Source organism: Quercus lobata, chromosome 9 (genome assembly GCF_001633185.2).
Source record: "Quercus lobata isolate SW786 chromosome 9, ValleyOak3.0 Primary Assembly, whole genome shotgun sequence".
In the NCBI taxonomy this organism is placed as follows: domain Eukaryota; kingdom Viridiplantae; phylum Streptophyta; class Magnoliopsida; order Fagales; family Fagaceae; genus Quercus; species Quercus lobata.
This window is the reverse complement of record NC_044912.1, coordinates 37203259-37226498: the sequence shown is the minus strand read 5'-3', so window position 1 is coordinate 37226498 and position 23240 is coordinate 37203259. Positions and strand designations below refer to the sequence as shown.

The following is a 23240-nucleotide window of genomic DNA, read 5'->3' as shown; positions in this document are numbered from 1 at the left end:
GGAATTTAGGCAGAAGCGTGAGGTGATGACTGAAGAGTTTGTTTTGTTTGATTAGGATTAGCGATTTTAGATTTGGGGTTGGGTTAAGCTGGAAGTGCCTCTAGGTTAGAGAAGAATTTTGTATGATTAAGGATTTTGAACTAGTCGGCTGGGCTGAATGTGGACAAATACTTTTGTTTTATTTGAAGTTGTATCGGACTGGTGGTTGAAATTTTTTTTTTTTTTTTTTTGGGGTTAGGGAACATCAACAACAACAAGAAGTGGGCGTTTTAGTTTTTTTTTTTTTTTTTAATTAAAAAAATACAAATACCTACCTCGTTTTTTGTCCTCTATGTGAAGAAAGAAAAGTTTTTAAGAACCACAGTCCATTACCATTACCATTCCTATTACCATTACCAACACGCAAACGACAACCTCACCAATCTTCCCATCAACGATAGATTAGGCTAGATTAGATTAAGGTTCCAAGGTTTCGCTCACAACCATGAGAGCCCACGGCGCAGTGGAGGTGGCGAAGACGGTCATAGAGGTTGCCGACGTAGCCTGGATGGCCTTGGAAAAAACCCACCACCACCAACACGAACACGAACACCAGGAACAGAACACCGCAACTCCAGACGAAGAATTGGAGTCTCTGCGATCGGAGAATTGGCGTCTCAAGAACTTGCTGGGGCAGAATCTCAAGCTCCTTCAGAACCTCTCTGAATCCCCTTCTTTATCACATGACTGCCCTCCAGATGTACGTCTTTGTTCTTTTCAAGCTTGATTGATTTCTTTAGTTGTGTGTTTTTATCGTTTGATGTTGAATTTTGTGGAATTCCTCGTGTGGGTTTTTATGTAAGTTGATAATTTGATTACGAAATTAGCTTCCTTCACATACCCTTTACTTGTCTTTTTCCAAGATCCAATATTTTATCAAATGTAATTAGTTGTCTTTGGCTTTTTTCATTAAAGATTTACCAAATTCATTGTTAAATTTTGCTTACTACTTGTTTTATTTTTGGGCTTTATCATTTCAAGCCTACTAAGTTAGAGGGAAAATTTAATAAGTTTGCCATAAGACTAGCTATGCTATATTATTTTGGCTGCTAAGAAGCAACATATCCATAAAAATGAGTGTAGTTGAATTGAGACCGTTAAGATGGATAGGTACAAATTTAAGGAAAAATAAGATTCGAAATGAGGAAATTTGCATAAATATAGGGGTGGCCCCTATTGATGAATAGATGAGAAAGAGTCATTTATGATGGTTTTGGTCATAGAGGAGGAGGGCGATTAATGCACCAATGAAGAAGAGTAATTTGATTTAGGTTGAGGGATCGAAAAGGTAGAGGAAGACATAAAATAACATTGTTAGAAGTAGTAAAAAAGGACATGTCCATTAAGGTAGTAATGAAGAGTATAACTTGGGATAGAATAGAATAAGAAAAAATAATTCTTGTGGCTAACCCTGATTAGTCTATTGAGGATCTAGCTGACACCACAATTCTAGAGCTAAGACTTGGTTGTTGTTGTTATAATTTCAAAATTCAAATATCTTTATATCGAAAAGTAATGAAATTGGTCGCTCGTGATAGATTCAATTTTTTATTGATGTGCGGTGTTCAATTTCCAATTGCAGTTGTATGCTCGGCTTGTAGCAACTGTGGATTCTGAACACTTCTTGGCTCGCCTTGAATCCCTTCAGCAAGCATTGGTCAATGGAATTAGCTATGAGTTTCCTTTCAAGGAGGCCACAGGTTTTTTAGTTTATTTCATGGGTTTGAAAACTTCAATGCCACATCCTATCTATACCATAAGTAACACAATTTTGATCTTTCACTGGTTTCTTGGGTTTGTTCTTTGATTAGATGCTGATATGCGTTCAGCTGAAATTTTAATCAAAGTTGATGGTGAAGAACCCAGTTGGAGGGTATGGGTCATAGATGAGATGGTCCCAAGCAATGTTGAGGAATGAAGTGGAATTGATGATGAAAAATATGTAGTTGTTAGTGAGGAGCACGTGGTGGATGGGGTTGCCAACCTTATGGCTAGGTGCATTATGTCAAACCCAAAAGCTCAGGTAAATGGCAACCAAAGCCTATTGCTATTTAACTATTTACAGAATTTGACACCAGAAGAATTGCAAAAAAGTAAGTTTTCAGTCTAAAATTTTTGAGCATGCTTTTTCCATCATGATTTCTTAATCCAAAACTTCATAAATTTCATATAATCTGTTATCATTGTAACCTTTTTATTTTGTAGTATAGGGAGTGAGTAAGGGTTTTTTGGTAATAACTGATTTATCTTGTAATCATCTTCTGTTGCTGGATAAGGAAACCAATTTTCATTGGAATCAACTTTGTTATCTGAATCTCTAGCATTTATTAACAACCACAAAAGAAAATGAATTGGGTAGATGTTTGTATGTGCTTTGTTTGTGTACAACATTAAATTAATGGATTAGTTAAATGTCAAATCCATAGAAACGTTCCTTATACCTTGTGTACAAGTTACTCACTTTCTGAGTTTGATGGGGTAACTTTGAACATTTCGCATTTTTCTCAGTGATATAGTGAATGACAGACCTGGCTCTGGCTACTCCCATGGCATGTAGTCTTGTGTGCCAGGAGTGATTGTCAGTGTTACTTATTTTGTGATATTATGAAATTCCAGCTGTTGCAAAGGTGGTAGGTGGTGTCAGCCAACCGGAGAAGGTTTTAGGCATTTGGCATGCTAGGACTCAGTTTTATACCCTGTCCACCAGGGGACTTGCTCTAGCAGGGTGAGTTTAATTTTTTTTTTTAAAGTATACAATAAGGATGCTTTGGTGAATGTTATTTTTGATCCTATTCCAACATGCAGTTATGGTATTACAATTCATATATGCTGTAGTTACATAATTTAAAATATTTTACAAAAAATGCATCTTATGCATCACATTTCATGGAAGATCAAAACACAAGACTAGTATTGGCATGCAAAAAATATATATATATATATATACTGAAATCATTTGTCCTTCCCTCTTCCCCAGTACCGCACCAACCCAACTTCCTAAGTACCTATAGGTATGCAATCAGTTACTTGCAAGACCTTTTCGTACAGTTGTACAATCCATCAACCAATTGAGCAAGAGATCACTTTCATCTTCTTTTGTTACATGTTTGAATGCATTACAATGTGTAGACAGTGAATATGATTTTTATGGCATCTTTACATTTAATCATTTAAATTTTAATGAATAGACCCTTTTAAAGCCAATGAGCTATAGCTCAACTGGCACTTCATCCTCCCATACTGGGTGCGTGTATAACTTGGAAACTTGCATGATCTGAATTCCAAGTTGTGGTTAGGAGGCAAAGTTTATTATTAGTACCGCAGGTTAAATACCTGTATTTATAGCCCCGGTGTTTGATAAGTTGCAAGGTTTTGTGTATGTGTCCTAATAACAATAGCTCTCAGCTGTGTTCTAATAGAATTCTTAACCTTTGACTCAGCAAAAAGGACTTGAGTATGTGTTGTCTTTGTGACATCTCTTCATTGACAAGGGATTTGTGTTGCAGGTTATATAAGACTCGTGCTGTGTTCAAACTTGCCGCACTGGGCGTTCACACAACCAACAAAGTGGTTATGAGGGCTCTCTAAATATGGCTATTCCATAGCTGTGAACCATATGATTGCAATTGGACATATTAATGCTAGCCTCTTGCGTGTGTACAGAAAAATCAACTTTATGATTCAACACTTCTGTCAACTGTGGTTATTTTGTTTGTACATAATTGTGAATAGCATTTACCTTTGAAACTGGTGTACTCCTTCAATGACTTGCTGTTTCAATTGATCTCTAGCGCAACACAACCACCCCCACCCCACCCCCAACCCCACACCCCCCCCCCCCCCCCCCAAAAAAAAGAAAAAAGAAAAAAATTGCCATCAAGGTATTGGCATCCATAAAGATTTTATGTCTGTTATTTATTTCTTTCTAGCAACACATTGCAACGTGCCAAGAGTTATTCTAATGTGATTTCTTGTATTTGTGAAGTCAAGTTTGCTCAACACCTCCACTTCCGATGTTTTTCCTAAATGATTGTAAAGGCTAGATAAAAGCCATGCGACCATCTCTCAATTTCTCATGCTCTTTATTATTTTTTTGCTTTTCCTTTTGATTGACATGAAAAAGAAAAAGAAAAAATACAAGTCAGCCGCTCCTGCAAACTTGATACTAACATTTCCTTAACTATAAATTGCATCCCACACTAATGACATTAACCAAGTATAAATATAGCGTTATTGATAAGGTTCAGAAAAACCCATTGAAAAAAAGATGTAGAATTCATACAAATGTTCATATGCGGCAACATACTTGCCAAGATTAAAATAAAAGACAAGTGCAACATTGTCAAAAACCTAAGATTAAAATAAAAGACAAGGTGCAACATTGTCAATTACCTTTTGGTACAACCGCTAGCTTTTTAGCACAATTTGTTGGATGCAAAATTAATCATTGCTACATCTCAAAACAAAAGTCTGATATGCTCTACTAGCTATAGGGGCCAAAATTGTGATGTATACAGTATACCTAAATTGTCTCAGCAAATATTTTCTGGTTCCCAAACAGCTCAATTGAAAAAAACCAATTGCTAGGAAATTCGAACCAGACATACCAGTTCAACAACACAAATAATTGAACTGTAATATATGGAAGAGCATCAAAAACAGATCATTTTACTTCTGATGAATCATCAAAAATGAATAATTAAAAATACATCTGCTTGTAGAAGAGTAAGATTATGATTCTGGAGTCTTTCTCTTAAGATTGGAAGCAGAGGCAACATCTGTCTGGGCCTGACCAAATACTGACCTGCATGATGTCCAAAGCCACAACTATAATCAAGAGAGGCAAATCAATGATAGAACTAACCTCTCAGAAATGCAGAGCAATTATTGTTTGTTTTTTACAAAATAACTATTTGGCAAATTAATGATGTCCAAGGCAAAAGTAATTCGATTCATCTAGAGAACTATTTTTTTGACACCAAAGATCAAGAGTAGCAATCTACAGTGACTGTTTTCTCTTTTCCATTCATGTTGTTGTCAACCTTACTTTATCATGCAGTTGCACAGTGGCCTAACTAAATAATATACTAACAAATTCTCCTGTCCCCATCTCAAACTCCTGAAAAAAGCTCAACGTAGAAATTCATCACAAACTGTAATAGGCTTCACCATCCAGCTACTGGCAACCCCATATCCTATTTGGAGAGCAGAAAAGATTTCTCACTCCCTTCAACCCTCAAGTCTGATGATTCAAGACCATATCTCAGGCTTAATCAGAAAGATAGCCTTTTGTGATAGCATTAAGGATATCCTCATAGCAAAAAATTCTTTTAGTTTCTTTGTGATTTTATACTTAGTCTGGTAAACTATCAATTGTCCAAAAAGTTTAGATTGTTAGGAAATGGTGACTTTAATTACTTAACCATTATTCTAACAACTACCAATAGGTTTAGTTTGATTATAAGCGGTGACACTATTGTAAGCAGCATGTCATAAACATCATAATACAACTTAAAAGATGGTATATCTACTCACCCACAGGTTGAACATTTCTTGTGATGCTTACAGAATATGGACAAGCATACAGAACATATGTAGCCCATGTCTATTGTCTTTTTATGGCAAAAGCACCTGCAAGTTTCATAATCTCAATAAGGTGCAAGGAATTCAAAAGGTGGGTGTGTGAGTGTGCATGTATGTTAAATTATTGCTAATACATATTACATATGGGGAAACAAATTAAGATTTTTACTGCTTCAAAGTGATAGCAAATGAGATTGAAGGCTTTGCTTTGATTAAGAAAACAGCCTATCATGACTGATATTAGTAACCCAAGGGTTGTTTCACCACTTCCTATGGTCTTATGGAAGATGTTATATTGTGACAAAACTACATATTGTGACATTCTAGTACGTTAGCTGTATCCACTATTATTAGACACCCAAACAAAATCATCAATCTAGATCCAAAAGTAAAGTTGAGAACTACCCTCTAATGTTTAGCTTTATGTAAAAAATAATACAGATAATCAATTCATTGCACATAAAAACAATATATTTCTAATCGGTTTGAATTTTCTACCCCCCCTCTTCCCCCCACACACAGAATAATTTATCAAATTAAGGTCAGTTGTAGCGCAGGCAGTATATTCAAGGGATAATCACAGTTGCTAAAAAACAGTAATTGATGCAGCTCCCTTCACCAGTATATAGAGTAGATCAGCAGTAAAACATAAAGCTGTGACTTTGGTATTTCAAAAAGTAAAAATCCAGAAGAACAGAGGTCATGAAACAACAACATAAAGAGGCACAAATGAAATACTAAGAGTTTTGACTTACGAGGCACGGAAGTCAACACCAACAGACTTAGGAAGCTGTAGGAAGTTTCGAGAATGCAAATCAGTTGCAAAAACCGTCTGCATGAAACAACAAACAAAAGTTAGCAAGAGTGACATAATAGGAAAAAGGATAATCATATATATATGACAGGCCAAAGAGATCAAATGCAACAAACAAAATTGTCAGAAAATATATATCACTAATAGTAAAGGCAGATCTTCAATAAGACAAAAGAAAGCCAGCTTCATCAATTCCTTTTTATATAAAATCTGAATGAATTTTGGTATTCAAAAGCAAAATATCTCAAAGTTATTAAAGGTCCACCAAGTTCTTGCTAGATTTTCTGATTCAAACCAAATCAATTATGTTGAACCTAACAATAAATATTCACTTCTAATCTGAAGAGTTCTATAAATTCTGAACCAAATACCGAAACAGCAGAAAAAAAAAGTTGCCATGGTTGATTTAATATGTACAAGAATATCATTGAGGTATAAGACACTAACAGGGCTTAAATAATGCTTTTGGTCTGTTCTCGTGCCAATATGTTCGAGATGCTTGATAGCTGTAATTTGTGTGCTTAATGTTGGTGTACATTAAGCACATGGGTAAATATTCTCTTTTGTATACATCTTGTATACATGGGTTGTGCCCCTTTGCATTTAATCACTGGACTATTTACTTATCCGGAAAAGATTAATAAATAAAAATCCCAAACTATCCACAGCACTGATAGAAAAGCGCAGCCAACCGCCCCACATCACAACACAAACAGAACCCCAACCACCACCAGCAATCCAAATAGTCCCAAATGTTGTCAATCAATCAGCCACAAATAGTGGGAATGAACTTGCTGCCATAACCCCAATCCTAGGCATTGGTCACAACAAGTCAAGGCCACCTTAGTTGTGATTGCCATGTTTATTCAGTCCACACTGTTGCTGCCAAACCTCCCTAGCCATGAACATGCTCACCAAACCACCAGCTTGAAGCTCTGTCATCAACCCATCGCTCTGCCTTCAACTTTGACCACAAAGGGTCTTTTCGTCACACATCCCAAACCAGCTTGAAGCTTTGTCATCAACCCATCGCTCTGCCATCAACTTTGACCACAAAGGTTCTTTTCGTCACACATCCCAAACATCTCCAAGCGCTGTTGAGACAAGCTGGCGCCAACAAAGCCTACAGTGGAGGCCAGCTTGCAGCTGCCACCACCAAGCCTTTCAACCTGGTTTTCTAAAGTTTAAAACAACACCACTTGGTTTTCTAAGGATTACAACCCAACCCATTAAAGAACCCCTACAAGCTCTTCAACCCAACACCTTTACTATTAAAAGAGAGAAGAAGAAAAAAGTCCCAGCCAGTCCAAGGTTCACAATCCATATCGTGCCACCATGAGCTACTCTTGATGAGGTTCCCACCTATGGTGAGTTGGTGCAAACAATTAATTGGACATATTAATTCTAACTGATTTTGTTGGATCTGATTGATTGTGATTGACATTGATTGATGCTATTAGAGGGATTTGATTTTTATTTTCATATCTTATGTATTTTGAGTTTATTTTCTTTCCATGTTGAATCTAACTATAAGAGTTTATTAAAAAACCCTTGGACTCACTATTGTAAATAGTTGATAAATTGATTTATAAAACTTGGGTTGGAAGTTTTCTTCCAGTGCTTGGTAATGATTCCAATCAACCATAGGTGGTGATTTGTAGGTTATATTTTCTTTTTTCATTACTTGGCGGTGATTCCTAGGTCCTATCTTTTTGTTTCCTCAAACACGAGTCCCTTTTTGAGTGATCATTGTCATGACACCATTATCCTTCAACAGCAACAAAAATCTCAAGATCTCACTCTTGTGCGGGCTTCATACGCCATTGTTATTAAGCCAGATATGAGATATTACCTAGAATTCAAATATCAGTTATCCAAACAACCTATGAAGAACCAAAAAAAGAGCAGGCCACATTGAACAAGAAACAATGTCTGTTTTGAAACATAATCTGAACAAACCATGTCCAAGTCTTTCCCGTTGGAGCTACACAAGTTTGGCCAATCTGAGCTTAAGACATGCACAGGCCAAGTGATATGATAGTAAACTCACTAATTCGGCACCGGTATTAGATTTTATTTCAGGTTTCATGAACCAAGTTATTTGAAAATGCAATGGTTCTTTTGAAATGCTCTCAACAATATATACACATCAAGATATAAAATTTTTCAAAGCATTACAGAACATTTTTTTTTTGATAAATAACGTAAGAATATTATTAATAATAAAAAGATTGCCAAACCGAGTACATTGGGGATGTACTATGGGGGCACAAGTCAAGAAACAAAAGAACAACGGTCAAGAAACAAAGAAAAGGAAGAACAAGAAAAATGAGAAAAAACCACACTCCATTCAAAGAGAGTGTGTAGGAAAAAAGACTTAAGCTCCAGTAAAGAGCGTTCACAACCCTCAAAACTTCTATCATTCCTTTCATGCCAAATGCACCAAATCAAGCAATGAGGCACCATTCTCCAAACATCAATGTGGCGATGTCGCACAAACTTTCCTTGCCAAGCCTCAAACAACTCAAGAACAGTATGAGGCATAACCCATTGAATACCAAACAAGCAGAAAACCATGGACCACAACTCCCAAGCTATGGAGCAATGAAGTAGAAGATGATCCACCGACTCCCCACTCCTCTTACACATATAGCACCAGTCAAGCACCATCACTCGTCTTTTACGAAGGTTATCTGTTGTTAAGATCTTACCCAATGAAGCAGACCAAGAAAAGAACGCCACCCTTGGGGGAACCTTTGATTGCCATATCATTCTCCATGGAAAAGAAACAAAAGTAGGAGGGTAGAATGAGTTATAATAACCTCTAACCTCAAAACCTCTATTCCTTGCAGGTTTCCAACAAACCTTATCAGGACCAAACCCCCGCACCGTTGAAGAATAGATCAATTCCATAAACCGGTCAAAGGCTTCTTCTTCCCATTCTTGTGGTGGACGACGAAATTGCACATTCCAGTGAAACCTCCCAGCAGACCAACCCATAACTCCAGCCACCGAGGAATCCTTTGACCTACTAAGACGATAAAGCTCTGGAAATGCCTCTTGGAGAGTACCATCCCCACACCACAAATGCTTCCAAAATTTCACTCTAGTACCATCCCCCACATCATAAACAAGGAATTTAGAGAAGTTCAACCAGCCACTTCTAATGTATCTCCACAGGCTGACTCCATAAGCACTTGTCACCTTTTTCGTACACCAACCACCCCAAATATTCCCATATTTTGCCTCTACAACCCTCCTCCATAAAGCATCAGTCTCCATGCCATACCTCCACAACCATTTACCTAGCAATGCAGAATTAAAGTTCCCCAACCGTCGTATACCCAACCCCCCCTCCTGCAAAGGCCTACAAACCTTGGCCCAATTAACTAAATGTATTTTAGGTTCACCACCAATCCCATTCCACAGAAAGTCTCTCTGTAATTTCTCCATACGCTTTGCCACCTTCCCTGGTAAAGGAAAAAGGGAAAGAAAGTATGTAGGTAAAGACGAGAGTGAGCTTTTAATGAGAGTCACCTTACCCCCTTTAGATAAATACATTCTCTTCCAACCTGCTAATCTCCTCTCCATTCTCTCTAGGATAGGATTCCAAACAGATAAATCCTTAAATTTGGCACCTAAAGGAAGACCCAAATATTTCAAGGGCAAAGAAGACTGCCCACACCCCAACAAACCCACCAAATCCTCCAAATTGTGTACTCCACCAACAGGAACCAGCTCAGACTTCCCCAAATTAATATGAAGCCCTGAGACCTCCTCAAATCTAGCAAGTATCGCCCTCAAATTAGCAATCTGAGAAGGTTCAGCATCACAAAAAATCAGAGTATCATCTGCAAATAAAAGGTGAGACACCATCACTGATGAACCAACCGTACTACCCACAGAAAAACCTGAGAATTGCACAGCGGAGGCAGCCACATCCAACATACGGCTTAGTGCCTCCATCACAATATCAAACAACAACGGAGATAAAGGATCCCCTTGCCGAAGCCCCCTAGAGCTACCAAAGAAATCAGATGGGCTACCATTGATCGGAATAGAAAACTTTACAGTTGAAATGCAATACCATATCCATTTTCTCCATTTCTCAGAGAAACCACAACGCTGCAGCATATACATTAAAAAATCCCAGCACACATGATCATATGCCTTTTCCACATCCAATTTACATAACACACCTGGAACTCCTGACTTTAATCTACTATCAATACATTCAGAAGCAATCAGGACGGAATCCAAAATCTGTCTACCCTTCACAAAAGCATTTTGTGAATCCGAAATAAGCCCATGCGCCACCCTACGAAGGCGATTAGCCAACACCTTAGAGATAATCTTATAAATCCCGCCAACTAAGCTAATGGGCCGAAAGTCCTTGACCTCCACAGCATCCACTTTCTTAGGAATAAGGGCAAGGAATGAGGCATTAAGACTCTTCTCAAACACCGCCTGAGTATGGAAATTGTGGAACACAGCCATAATTTCTGTTTTCAAAACACCCCAACAAGACTGGAAGAATGCCATTGAAAAGCCATCTGGACCAGGTGCCTTGTCACCATTGAAACCATTAATCACCTCAACCACCTCTTCTTCCTCAAAAGGCCTATCTAGCCAACTTGCATCTTCCACCGAGATACTAGCAAACTCCACATCATCTAATACGGGTCTATTAGCCACATTCTCCAAATAGAGCTGCTTATAAAACTGAGAGATACAGTCTGCTATAACAGCCGGGTCTGAAGACAATACCCCATCCACCATAAGCCTCTCAATAGAATTAACCCTCCTATGAGAGTTAGCTATGCGATGAAAAAATTTAGTGTTCCTGTCACCTTCCTTAACACAAAGAACTCTAGATTTTTGTCTCCAACTTATTTCTTCCAACAGAGTAGCTTGTTCTAACTCATCACGGATTCTACCCATTTCTACCCTTTCCTCTACTGATAAACCCCGACTCTCCTCCATATTCTCAAGAACACTTAGGTCCTTCCACAATTTTTTAATCCGAACTTCAACATGACCAAACACCTCCACATTCCATCTTTTCAAATCATTTTTTAAGAGCTTCAATTTATTGGCCAGAATGAAACTCGGTGCACCATGAACCTGATAGGAATCCCACCAAGACTGAACCCTATCCACAAAACCTTCATCCTTGAGCCACATATTCTCAAATCTAAACGGCATACTCCCTCTCTGGAAGGATCCACCCTCAAGAACAATTGGAAAATGATCCGAGCACAACCTAGGCATCCGTCTTTGAGAAACTGTTGGAAACCTATCCTCCCAATCTGCAGAAAACAAGAATCTATCCAGCCTAGCCTTCGAGACAACTTCTCTAGAATTTGACCAAGTAAAAGAACCCCCTTGCAATGGCAAGTCAATGAGACCCTGTTCTGAAATAAAATTGGAGAACTCCCGCATAGCAGTAGTGAAAGAAATAAACCCCAATCGTTCAGAAGGGAACCTAACCACATTGAAGTCCCCACCCACACACCATGGGACACTCCACCAGCTATTCAAGCCACAAAGTTCCTCCCATAAAAACCTCCTGTCTCTATGTAAATTAGGACCATAAACACCAGAAAACGCCCAAACAAACTGATCTGACACATTTGTAAACTTACAAGAAACCGAAAATCTCCCCACTGCTTCCTCCATTTTATTCACAACCCGAGTGTCCCACATCACTAACACCCCACCAGAAGCTCCACAAGAACCTAAGTAAGACCAATCAACATGTTGTCCACCCCACAAGCTACGAATCACCGCTCTATTAATCAATCCCATTTTAGTTTCTTGAAGACAAACCACATCTGGCCCCCACTTTCTAATCAAGTTTCTAACCCTGAGCCTTTTATCCTGCTCATTCAACCCTCTTACATTCCAAGAAATAATCTTCACATTCATTGATAAGACACTAGAGCCTGCTCAGAACTTACACTCCTTGCTTTATTTGGATCATACTCAACCTTCAAAGATGTCAACAGATTCTTCAACTCCCGTTGCCCTTTCTGGCCTGACTTGACCAACTTCGTCTGATCACCCTCCTCACGTTTCTTTTTATCTTTCTTTTTGGCCTCAATGGCTAATAACAAACCAGTAATCTGCTCCTCAAAACCTTCCAATGAAGTGCCCACAGATTTCTTGAAAGCCTTTATCCTATTGGTTACCCACTGTGATAGCTGGCAACTATCCACACTCTCCTTACACCCAATCTCCTGCACTTGACTAGACTCCAACTCCGTCGGACCTTCCGTGGCCAAAGGTAACACAACTAATGGCTCATCACCATCCTCACACAAATTCAATGTTTCACCAACTTCCCACAACTCACTCTCTGACCCAGGAAAATACTCTACTAGCCCCGCACAGTCATCTGCCCAACTAACCCTCTGCCCTTCATAAGTACAAGAGTCATTACCTAGTACACAATCTCCCTCCAAACTAGAGCTGACTGACATACTATCTGGAGAACGATACAGAGACAATGGGAGCACTAGTCGCCTGCCATCACGTAATTGTAAAATCCAGTCTCTAGAATTACCCCAAGACTTATCTAAGTCTCCCACTAAATCCTTTATAGTTGGGCCAGCTAATTGAGCTCCCTCAAAAACAAAATTACCCGGACCTTCCAAACCCACAAAATCCTCCTCTCCAACCACCGATGCCTCTGGAATATCCAAAGAAGCTTTCGCCGGTACTATCGGATTCGTTGCCGGTTCCGATATCATGCCCGATGGCCCAACCGGCACCAGTTTTGACCCACCCAGCTCTTTGATCGGCGACGTCAGAACATGGGAGGCTTGAGCCACCACCGCTGGTCCAGTCGACGCAGTGGGTGGCTGGGCTAGAGGGATCGTGATGTCCTCTTCTCCCTTGCCCACCACTTCCGTCACTGCTAAGGATGGATTCATGTCCACCGATACCCACAACGGCGTCGCATGTTGCTCCGATGCGGTGGGTGTGGTCCTTGAGCTCTCAACTTCCTTCGTGGAACTCCTACCTGAGCTTAGTATACTTAATCCAGCCTGAAATGAAGCCTCCAGAGCCTTAAGTCCAGAAGTTGAACTCTCGCCAGCCTCAAAGGATAATGGGCTTGACAGACCCAGGCCCAAAGTGGGTTCTTTTTTGCCCAACAAGGCTTGGGCATTCTGTTTGGCTGAGCCCAGACCCACACTAATATTATGGGGAGTCTTACTCACCCATTTTCCAGCCTGTTTAACACCTTTAACACCATCCCAAGATACCCGCCTCTTTCCAACTTCATTCACATTCACAATCAAACCTCTCCCTAACCAACGTCCCTTCCTCTTATCACGTAACTTTCCAAACTCAAACATATTTGAATTCAAATTGGGCTTCAAGGAAATATTGCATTTATTACCTTCCGGGATTTTCTCCTCAAAATTATTCTTACTGTTAATACCATCTTTCCATCCCTCACCACCACCCACGGCTGACTGGGAACAACTACCAGCCTGAGTTCCAGAAACTGCTACCTGTGTGCAAGAATAATCACTTGGAAACTCCACAGAATTCATCACAGTACCAGCCTGAACAATTTCTTTGCGGAGGGGCTGCTGAACCTGCTTCAACCTTGCCTGTACTGGAACTTTGACAGCCTCCACATAAGACCTGACAGGTTGATATTTTGGGGTTTGCTTAAACCTGAACGGTACAAATTTCGATCCACCCAACGCATATTGAGAAGGTTCCAGTAGCCTTCTTAATTCAATCCCAAAGGTTCTCCATCCTTGTTGTAATTTTCCGGCAGGAATAATAATAGTTCGCCGCAGCCCACCTACCTTAAGCTCTGTCACTGATAAGTACTGCCCATACGAGTTGGACCCCCGCTGCATCGTGTAAGCAATATCCCCTTCCCTGAATGTAAAGAATTGTTTAGGACTAACCCCACTCACGGTGTGTTCCAGATTCCGCATTGTCCAAAGAGCTGCACTCTTGCCCATAAACACCGATTGCATGTAGTATTTACCCCGTTCAAGAATCTTAAGGGAGAAAAAATTCCCACCTTCCTCAATCACCAACTGGAACAACTTAGATTCAATAAAGAAACTACGAAATCCCCCCATACTATCCCTAGGAAATAAAGCTAAAACAGGATTTGTGGCTAATTCGAGGTAGCCGGGCCTCCAAGCTCCAACATTATAATGTGTTTGTAATCTCACAATGTTTCCCCAATGTTACTCTTAGCATTACAGAACATTATAACCAATGCTGATTTTAAGTTAACCTATGACCAGTTAACCATGTGTAGATCATATAGCCCCGGTTTTTGATAGACAGGAAAATCAACATAAGCAAGGAATTTTTTTCAAAGCATCACAGAACATTATAACTAGTGCCAATTTTAACCTATGACCAGTTAACGATGTGTAGATCGTGTATCCCCATTTTGATAGACAGGAAAATCAACATAAGCAAGGTAACAGAGTTGTAAAGAACACTGTATATTTGTCATATGTCATGCCTCCCAATTGATGGAGTCTAATTTGCATTTGCAGTGACTTTTCTGAGTTGTAATCAGCAATTTACATAATCAGGAAAGTAAGCTCTTTCAAATGTTCATCAGATTATTGGAAAATTTAGCAACGGACAGACAGAATTGTAGTGTTTATCTTGAAGATAATGCAATTTGAGCTTCCCCTTTATATATTTCATGTTATAGTCCAAATAGTCTTGAAATTTGCCAAGCATATCACATAATATTTTAAAATAAATTATGAAGTTCGTACAGGACAAGCAAGCTCAATCAGCAGAGAACAAGATACAGGACTACAAATTGAAAGAACTTTGCCAAAATTATACACAACCTACCGAGAGATATTGAAAGAGCCCATCCAGTTGCTGGGGTTTCTGATACACACCGCCAGTTATGTAAGAAGCCTGTTGTTCACAAACATTAAAAGCAATCACTGAAGTAAACAGAGGGCTGATGCTAATAATAACTCATGTCTGGCAAAAAATTCATTAAGAATGCGTGCTAAAGACAAAGTACCTGCTGTAGGAAGGCAGAATTGTTAGAACCTATATAACAAGAATCTATAGGAACCTGCAAAAGGAGCACATTGATTTCACATGAGACATCTTTAACTTGAAAACAAAAATGATAATTCAATCTATTAAAAGATGTTAAGGATCAAAAATCTTATAAGAGGACCTTTGTACTCTCCCAATGTACCTAAAGCGATCATAATCTACATGCTACTAGTATGCATACAGTTTAAAAAAGATATCTAAACTCGACATCCAATTGGCATGGCAGTAACCTGTTCAACAAAGCTTGAGTTACTTTGATAGACAGACAATTTAATAAGCCATCATATATCTCACACAGCATTGAAAAAACATGAAATTACATACCCTAATGTTGTTGACACATTTCAGCACTCGCTGATAGTAGTTTTTTCCCACTCAGAATGTTAAAACATGTCAAAAACAGTTTAACAAAACTGAATGATGACCAACATTTTCCTTTAAAGGCTAAATTGTCAGACAAAGAAGCTGAATGTTTAACAATCAATAGGCCCACTTTTCGACTTATAGACTCCTGGTTCACACAGCCATATTACGAGTGTATATTTATAGGGGATGTCTCAACCATAGGGTACAATCTTATTTGATAAACCCAATATTTCACATGGACCCAAGAGAACATTGTTATGTGTCAAGATTATCCCGTCTCAAATGCCTAAATCAAATTTATGGCCCTTTTATTTATTTTATTTTATTTTTTTTCATTTCAAAATAATGATCAAATTCAAGTCTTCACCACATCGTTAAGATGAGATTTGCAGATACTTCACTTACTATTATGACTATGGAAAGGGAAAGAAAAAAAAAAAAAAAAAAAAAAACTAAATCTTGTAATAAACTACCATTGGCAGTGAACCTTGCATTTTGGTTGCTTAGCTCCATTCAAAATTAAAGGTTTTGAATAGCGCTTGAATTTGTTCAATTCATCAGCACTGTCAACAGAGCCAAGTTGAAAGTACAAACAGGTTACAAAGAAAATGAACAAAAACCTGAGAGAAACAGGGAGAAAGTACACGGTGGTCACAAGTTGGAAATTTTTGAAAGGGAATTAATAAGCAGGTGATCCAAAGAGGATAAAGGCAAAAAAATTGACAAGGGGATAAAACAAAGTAGGCTAACAGGAGAGGTTAGATAACTTGGTGAAAACGAGGTGTTTTGAGGAACTCATGTGAGTCGGAGTTTATTACAAAGCAGTTTAAAACAGTGGATGCCATGTTGGCAGGAAGAAGGGCGGGAAATTTAACAATCAAGACCTGGGTGGTTGAAGCACAAACAGAAGATTGTCAAACTTATGTTAGCTAGTAAACTGGATGCGACTCTTATTGATGATCATTATTCTCGGAACACACGCCAATTTATGGTACTTGGTAACTAAATATTCTTTAACGGGTATGGCAAAAATGCAAATGCATGGTAATCAGCCACAATTCTCATTCCAAAGTAAGATTTACATATGATGGTAAATCACAATTATTTTATAGAACTATGGCAAAATGAACTACATTTGCCACCTAATTCTTGCCCATCTATAGCAAAATGCATAGTATAGCTTTCATGCTCAACAACCAAACAATAATAACAACTTAGGGACTTTGATTTTGATTATTCCTGAATATGCTCCACATATAATAGCCAATTTTTCATATTAAATGTTTGGGGACCCAAAACCAGAGCCATTTATGGTACAAGTTAACATCATAAGATATCAAACTAGAATTCCTAGAAGCATTCTCAACCTTCATTGGAATTGAAGGGAAATTGAATGAAAGACACCGGACTACTTCCAAATACTGATCCAGCCATTCGCAATCCAAAAATTAGATTGTTGTAAAGAGATTGTTAATAAGACATGTTAAAAGCTTAAACTGCATACCATTGAACGCTGTGCTGAGAATATTGAATTCATGATTGCAACATATCTGGAGAAGGGGAGAAAAACTTTCAGAGTAAAAGCTCAACCAAGCAGTACAAAAATTATAACATAATAATAAAATACTTCCAAAGATTATAAAGAACATACTGTTCTGGCCCATCTGACGATCCCTGCACACATAAAATCTGCTCCCATATGTTAGTAACTTTACCAGAGAAATATACCATTAAGTTCATGAAAATCCTATAAGAATGTGATAAAATGATGAAACATCAAATAAAGATAAAAATAGAAATAGAAATACAAAAAAAAACCCACAGAAGGTTGGCTCTAAGAAACAGAAGCAATGCACATGCATATATAAATTGGCCTTGCCAATTGCTCTGATCAGGCCAGCCACATAAATCAATCTGGATGATAATTCACGAGTTTGGTAAAATATATGTCAACTTTGGATGATAACAAAAGCTGTTTAAGTATCATATCACCAAGAACATCACCACAGGTAAACATTCGTAATAAATCAAGAGTTTGTAGAACCAAAAAAGAAAAAATTCTGTTTAAGGTCTTAATGGCGCTCACATTCATTGTCAATAATTACACTTTTTAGTGCATCAATGACCAGGATCATCTTTATATAAATTTTTGCAAAGGCAGTAAAGAAGGAAACATAACAAAAACACTATAGGAATCACTAACGGATAACTGTAGTTTTTAGTTTTTACAAACCTGAAAAAGGCTGTAGTAGCTATTAACATATCACATATTTTCTAAAGTTGTTTTGTCAAATAATAAGATTATTATAGCACATGCATATCATCTTGGAAAACAAAATCCCACAGCTCCGCGATACATGGGCAGTTAAATGAACAAAATAAATATCAGCATCCCAACTTAGCAAAAACCGTAAGAATTAAAAATATGAATAGTAATACTCACTCGAGGATGTGGATGGAGTGGTCCTGAACGAAAAACTCTCTGTATATCTATTCATGGAATGAATGAAGCGAAAACACTCCATTGTATTTGTATATGTATATACAACGCATTTTTTTAATTTATACACACAGAATTGACAAAAGCTGCATCATTATAAGGATTAGGATACAACAAAGAGCCATGGACAAGGAGCCTGATAGCAGCGAAGATGTGGTGGTGGGTGGTAGAGACTGTGACTGTTGCTTATTCAATTGCTCATCCCTGGTGACAAAGTCTTCCAATTTCTTCAACAACTCAGAGCAGAGAGCCGGGAGCTTTCCGTTCTCGATGCCGGGGTTGGTCGACAAAGAGGAATCGTAGATGTAGTCGCAGGAATTGCATCCCGTAGCGATCACTGCAATTTGGTTGATTTGGTTGAGAAGCAGAATCGAGTTCAAAAACGAGAGCACCTGCAGAAGAAGACCAATCAAAATTATTTTAGAGAGAGAGAGAGAGAGAGTTAGGGTTTAGGAGAGAGAGAGAGAGAGAGAAAGTACGTGAGAAAGGAACTTGGAGAAAGGGAGAGAGGAAGTGCTCCAGAAGAAAGGGTTTGTGTCCAATAGAACCACTAGCAGGCTGACGTCATCTGCAAATTTAACAAAAACATCAATGAGAAGAAGAAGAAGAAAGTAGAGAGGTAGAGAGAGAGAGAGAGAGAGAGACCTGCGTAGAGCTTTGTAGGAGCGGAGGGCATGGCTGATTGTGATTGAGTAAGTAGGAGGAGCTAGGAATTGATTTTCGATTTCGCGGGAAGCTTTGAGGCTACAAATGGGGATTCTCTCTCTGCACTGCAGACCACCCCACCGGACACCACTTCCACTGCCAACCCCTTTCCCTTTCCCACTCAGGATGTTTCGGACAATTTATATTTTCACTTATTTCAGCTTCATCGAAAGATGATGGAGAGTAACCTAAGATAATTCGATAAGAATCAGAGTTGCTTCACGTTTGAGGTAACAAAATTAATATTAGTATAAATAATTTTTAAAAAAATGACATATCAATTAAATAAATAACGGTATAATATCAAGACCTTTAAAAACATATCGGGTAGGCTATGTATATGATCTCTATTTTATAAACCATATTTTAATTTAGTCCTTAACTTTTTAATTGTGTCAATTTAGTTCTAAACCTTTCAATACCGTGTCAATTTAGTCCTTATTATTATTTTTGGATGAAAATTGATAACGCATTTAATGGTCAAAATAAAAAATTAGATTTCGTTGATGTGACAATATGCTATAATTTTATTTTGACCGTTTGACATGTCTTCAATTTTCATTTAAAATATAACAATAAGGACTAAACTGACTCGACACTAAAAGATTAGAGACCAAATTAACACAATTAAAAGGTTAGGGACCAAATTGAAATATGCTACAAAGGATAAGGGCCAAATATGTAGTTTACCAAAAAATATTCTTGTATAAAAAGAGTGGTTTGGTAATTTTACTTTGGGTTAGTAACATACAGGCATTATTGCTTCCTAAAGTTTGCCTTAAACCTATTTGGTTCCTAAAGTTTCAAAGTGCATTTGGTTCTTAAAATTTCAAGTGGGCATTATTGAAAAAAATATATATATATATATCTCTCTCTCTCTCTCTCTCTCTCTCTCTCAAGTTGAAAACTCTAGCCACCCCTAGGCTCAATAGGTGTTTCCAACTCATATTTACACCAAAGAGAAGACTACCTAAGGATTTTACTGAGAACATGCTTGAAAATTCATAAGATTTTTTCAATATGCATTGAAAGATGCATCATTGGCCTTTCTCATTGCTTATGTGAGCGAGTAGTGGATTTGACTCCTAAACTTTATATGTATCATCAAGAAAGCTCAATAAATTCACATGACATGATAATTTCAGCTTATGTGCATGGCAAGAGAGCAAAAGGAACCCCAACACATTGACATGAAAAATTCAGCTTTCTTTTTTTTTATCATTTGATTATATTTCCCTAATCCCCCATTTTTATGCCTCGTTCTAATAGTTCCCACATCAACCATGAGAAGGCAACATGGCCTGTATTCATTAGATGAACATGAGTTCTAATTTCCGGATTTGGATCCCATGCAAATAAGGGGTGTAATAGCATCCAATGGTCTGCAAAAATTTGAAAAAATCTTTGCCATTGGATCATATTTTTCAAATAACTTTTTACTGTATACTTTGTTTTTAAACTTTTCCAATCTGATCCAATGGCAAAGATTTTTTCTGCTTGTTTTGAACTTTTTGGATGCTATTGCACCCTCCCATTTCCAGTCCCACGCCCATAAATTAGAGTAGTTTGGTCGAAGTGTAAGCTCAAAGTCCATTACTGCACAAAATCTTAGATAGAGTCAAATGAAAGAAAAGAATTGATCCCAACTCCTACTTAGCAAGTCTTCCCAATACAATTTCGTGAACATATTCAGGTCACTGTCACTCTCTTCCCACAGCATTGCTGTTTCCTCAAGTACATGCTTTACTTCCTCAATTTGCCAAAAACTAAACTATCATTAAGATGCCAATAAAAGACAAGCTAGCTACAGCAAAAGATCAAGTGTTTGATATCATGTCTGTTCAACAAACACTACACCAAAATAAGTCGATTACATCAAATGTTAATGCAACAAAATTAGAATAATGGTATTAGACATAATATCACATCTAAAAATTAAAAGTCGTTGCAATAGTAACTTAAAAATAGTAAATTATTACATTAATAATAATTAGTTGTAATAATTTATAATTTTCAGTTGCAATAGAAATTTTAATACTAAATTGAATTTAGAAAATTTTTTGCAATAGTTTAAATTGAAGAAATCAATTTTTTTTTAATAACTTAAATTGAAGAAATCAATTTTTTTTAATAACTTAAATTGAAGAAACTATTGTAATAACTTGATACCGATTATATATTTTGCGATATATTATAATAGATCGAAATTTCAAAGAGATGACTTATTGCAACAAATTTAACATTGCAATAACTAAAATATCAATTATTTTACAATCTATTGCGATGACAAATATGAAACTGCAATGAATATATTATAACAATGATTTAATTCCAATTATTTTACAATCTATTGTAAGAAAAAATATGAAAAATTTAACTATTACAATAAATATACCGTTGCAAAATTTGAACCCAAATTATTTTTGTCAATTCTTTACAATCTATTGTAATAGAATTTATGAAATAATAGTCTATTTCTACAAGATATTCAAAGTAATAATTTTTTTATTGCAATAGCAAATATATTATTACATCAAAATTTTCATTAAAATATTTAAGATTTATTGCAACAAAATTTTTTTGTAGCACAAACTTATTACCTCAAATTTTATTGCAACACTTCGCATAAACTATCACATCCAACAAAAAATGTTTAATACAACAAAAAAAATCATTGCAATAACATTGAAGTCATTGCAATAGTTTATGTGAAGTGTTGCAATAAAATTTAAGGTAATAAGAATTAAAAACAGGGACGAACCCAGGAGGGGGGCAAAGGGGGCTTCCCCCACCGCGGGCCCAAAACAAAAAAATTTTAGCAGCTAAAATTTTCCAAAAAAAAAGAGAAAAGAGCTTGGGCCCCCTCCCAAAAATATGAACCCCTGTCCATCATCTGGCTAGCCCATGACCCATGTAAATCTAAAAAAATAAAAATAAAAAAACTCAACTCTCAGCAGTCCAAAACCAAACCAAACGGAGAAAGCAAAAAAACGAAGGAAAAAAAAGAAAAGAAAGGAAAGTGAGACTTGAGAGCTGAGAGGCGAGATAGAGAGATCAGAGATAGAGAGGCGAGACAGGGAGACCCACCCCGAGACGCCGTCGCCGCCGCCCATGCCCACGCCGTGTCGCCATGACGCTTGCGTGAGCGAGACCCATCTTGATCAGTTGATCTTGCTACCAGAGACCCACGCTAGTGAGACCCACTTGCCGCCGCCCACTTCAAACCCACTTGCCACCGTCGCCGGTTGCTCAAGACCCACTTGCCGCTGCCGCTGCCGCTCACAAGTATTTACTCTTATCTTTTCCTTCAAAACTTAATAAATATAAAATTTTTGTGATCTGATTTGAGAATCAGAGATTCACAGAAACTGTGCTTGTGCCTTGTGGACTGGTGGCGATTCATGTTTGTGTTTTTACTGATGAACTGAACTGATGTTGGTGATTGACTGATTATGAATTGAATATGTGCTGCCTGTGGTAATTTTTTTTTTTTTTGGGCTTTTTGGCTTTATGACTCTGTGTTTGCAACTCTCTATATTATAATAGATCGAAGTTTCAAAGAGATGACTTATTGCAACAAATTTAACATTGCAATAACTAAAATATCAATTATTTTACAATCTATTGCAATGACAAATATGAAGCTGCAATGAATATATTATAACAATGATTTAATTCCAATTATTTTACAATCTATTGTAAGAAAAAATATGAAAAATTTAACTATTACAATAAATATACCGTTGCAAAATTTGAACCCAAATTATTTTTGTCAATTCTTTACAATCTATTGTAATAAAATTTATGAAATAATAGTCTATTGCTACAAGATATTCAAAGTAATAATTTTTTTATTGCAATAGCAAATATATTATTACATCAAAATTTTCATTAAAATATTTAAGATTTATTGCAACAAAATTTTTTTGTAGCACAAACTTATTACCTCAAATTTTATTGCAACACTTCGCATAAACTATCACATCCAACAAAAAATGTTTAATACAACAAAAAAAATCATTGCAATAACATTGAAGTCATTGCAATAGTTTATGTGAAGTGTTGCAATAAAATTTAAGGTAATAAGAATTAAAAACAGGGACGAACCCAGGAGGGGGGCAAAGGGGGCTTCCCCCACCGCGGGCCCAAAACAAA

At 37.3% G+C, this 23240-nt stretch overlaps 1 protein-coding gene and 1 pseudogene across 2 annotated transcripts; one reads left to right on the top strand and one right to left on the bottom strand.

Annotated features, from left to right (window-relative positions):
* The first annotated feature begins 325 nt into the window (after positions 1-325).
* Positions 326-3819, top strand: LOC115958859 (annotated as a pseudogene).
* A 476-nt stretch (positions 3820-4295) lies between these two features.
* On the bottom strand, positions 4296-19324 carry LOC115959699 (general transcription and DNA repair factor IIH subunit TFB4-like). 2 transcript variants are annotated; one of them, XM_031078200.1, is made up of 11 exons: positions 19026-19324; positions 18889-18948; positions 18493-18822; positions 18324-18370; positions 17532-17569; positions 17385-17430; positions 15474-15527; positions 15293-15361; positions 6378-6454; positions 5575-5670; positions 4296-4843 (listed from the first exon to the last, which is right to left on the bottom strand). In XM_031078200.1, the coding sequence occupies exons 1-11, from the start codon at positions 19054-19056 to the stop codon at positions 4771-4773; spliced, it is 921 nt and encodes a 306-aa protein (XP_030934060.1). In that variant the 5' UTR covers positions 19057-19324; the 3' UTR covers positions 4296-4770. The 2 variants fall into 2 exon arrangements, with proteins under 2 accessions (XP_030934060.1, XP_030934061.1); XM_031078201.1 differs by having other exon boundaries at positions 18493-18772; positions 18860-18948; positions 19026-19322.
* Positions 19325-23240: the final 3916 nt, after the last annotated feature.